At 35.1% G+C, this 2,610-nt stretch overlaps 1 protein-coding gene across 5 annotated transcripts in view; it reads left to right on the top strand.

Moving 5' to 3' along the window:
* Positions 1–708: 708 nt before the first annotated feature.
* The window catches only part of LOC106881748 (mucin-5AC), a 14,172-nt gene continuing 12,270 nt past the window's right edge, over positions 709–2,610 (top strand). For 3 of the 5 annotated variants that reach the window (XM_052977624.1, XM_052977623.1, XM_014932237.2), the window contains exon 1: positions 709–806. In XM_052977624.1, the coding sequence (XP_052833584.1) occupies positions 722–806 (85 nt within the window). In that variant the 5' untranslated portion in view covers positions 709–721. Of the gene's footprint in view, positions 807–828; positions 944–2,610 lie in introns of those variants that run through there. The other 2 variants (XM_052977625.1, XM_052977626.1) reach the window with 1 other exon arrangement.

Below are 2,610 nucleotides of genomic sequence, written 5' to 3' on the forward strand. Positions count from 1 at the left end.
TATTATTATTTGCTATCTTGTGAACAATATTTCGACATCTCGCGTGTCTTCCACTGGTTCAAAAAATAAATTTGTCAATCTACTTCATTTTGGTTAATATAGAAAGGATTGAGGTAACTCCTCCTGAAGATATAGAGTCAAAATTAAAAGAAAACACCACTGCTTATCAACTGATGTTACTGGGTTTACGTCTCTGTAACTTAGTGGTTCAGCAAAAGAGACCAACAGAATAAGTACCAGCCTTAAAAAATAAAACAGTACTGGGGTCGATTCATTTGACTAAAATTCTTCAAGGTGGTGCCCCAGCATGGCCGCAGTCTAATAAAGGAAACAAATGAATGTGTGTGTGTGTGTGTGGTGAGTAGGAGTGTGGGAGTTGTGGGTTTGTCTGTGAGCTTTTGTGTTCGTGTTTGTTCCCTCAGAAACAGCTTGTTTACGTCCTAGTAACTTAGCAGTTCGGCAAAAGTCCATCGAAATTACAAGCATGAGATTTTTAAAAATAAAAACTAGTACTTGGTTCGATTTGTTCGACTAACCTCTTCAAGGCCGTACTGCAGCATGGCCGTTGTCCAAGGACTGAAAAAAAAAAGTGAAAGAAAAAGTAAGCAAAAAAACAAACAAACAAAAAATAAACCTATTAAAAAGAATTTTAACAGTTTTGGGCTTCCGTAAATTCACAGCACCCGGTTTCAAGAACGACAACTCTTCTACATAATCGAGAATGGCCGCTCCGAAAACCGTGAAAAGGAAGAGAGAAGCTGAAGAAGAAGATGAATTTACGAAGAGATTTCTGAAGGCCGACGAAGGTAAAGCTTACGATTGGGAAAGATTAATAGTTTTCTGTCCCTCCATTGACTCATAAGTTTGAAAGGACCGGCGAGGAAGTGAGATTTTAACACTGAGTTTTGTATCCTGCTCTGATCGTTGAACAAAGACAGCGATAGTACGTCCGTCATTATCTCCTCGTTAATAATTATGCTGTGTATATACACATATATATATATATGTGTATATATATATATATATATACACATATATATACACACGCGTTTACATATATGTGTTAAATTATATATACATATATGTATGTGTGTGTATGTATATATATATATATATATTATAATATAAGGGATAAAATTCAAAATTACAGGTAAAAACTCAATTAAAATTAATGAGTTCATGAACCTTGGTTCTTTTTCCTAAAACTATATATATACATATATATATATATATATATATATACACACACTCACATATATATATATATATTTGCAAATTATATTTTCATTTGGTATGTACATACAAATATATATGTATTATACATTTTTTTTACATTTACATATTCGTGTATTTATATATATATATATATATATATATGCATTTTTATGTATACGTGTATATATATATGCATTTTTATGTATACGTGTATATATATATGCATTTTTATGTATACGTGTATATATATATGCATTTTTATGTATACGAGCATATGTATATATATTACATGTATACGTGTATATATATATGCATTTTTATGTATACGTGCATATGTATATATATTACATGTATATAATGGATATGTGTGTGTGTGTATATGTGTATAGGCCTACTTTTATGAATATTGGCACATCCATGAGAGCGTCGGAAGAAATACTTTGCGGTACGGTATTTCTTCCGACCCATTACATTCTAAGTCCAAATCACACCGAACTCAACTTTGCCTTTCGTTCTTTAAGGATCACAAAAGTACCAGTTAAATACTGAGGTCGATTATTATTATTGTTGTTGTTGTTCAAAGAGATCGGCTTTGCCTGTTTTCGTTCTGGGATCAGCGCTACAGTTGATTTAATAAAATGTTACCCCTCCCGCCAAATTTTTAAAAATTGTCAAGCGTTTTGCAGCATTTGTTTATTCGCCATCTGCGTTCTGAGTTCGATATCTGACGAGGTCAGTTTCGCATTTTCTCCTTTGTGTGGTGGGGAATCGATAAAATAATGTACCGCACTGGAAACTGTGGGCTTTTTTGTGCCTTAATGAGAATCATTTACAGGCGACGGGCTGACAGAAACATTACAGTCCTGGGGGAAAATGTTTTGCGGTATTTCTTCCGACTTTTCACGTTCTGTGTTCAAATCCCGCTGAGTTCATCTGTTTTTCATTTCATTGGAGGCAGTAAAATAAAATACCAGTCATGTATGAGGTGGACAATGTCGGCTACTCCTCATCCCCTCAAAATTGCCGGCCTTGTGCCGAAATTAGAAACTACTACTACTACTACTACTACTACTATTATTATTATTAAGGTGGTTAGCTGGAAGAACGCCGGGCGAAATACTTAGTGGTGTTTCGTCTGTCTTTACGTTCTGAGTTCAAATTCCGCCGAGGTCGACTTTGCCTTTCATCCTTTCGGGGTCGATTAAATAAGTACCAGTTACGCACTGGGGTCGATATAATCGACTTAATCTGTTTGTCTGTCCTTGTTTGTCCCCTCTGTGTATAACCCCTTGTGGGCAGTAAAGAAATAGGTATTTCGTCTGCCACTACGTTCTGGGTTCAAGTTCCGTCGAGGTTAAATTTGCCTTTTATCCTTTCGGGGTCGATTAAATAAGT

Source organism: Octopus bimaculoides, chromosome 28 (assembly GCF_001194135.2).
Source record: "Octopus bimaculoides isolate UCB-OBI-ISO-001 chromosome 28, ASM119413v2, whole genome shotgun sequence".
In the NCBI taxonomy this organism is placed as follows: Eukaryota; Metazoa; Mollusca; class Cephalopoda; order Octopoda; family Octopodidae; genus Octopus; species Octopus bimaculoides.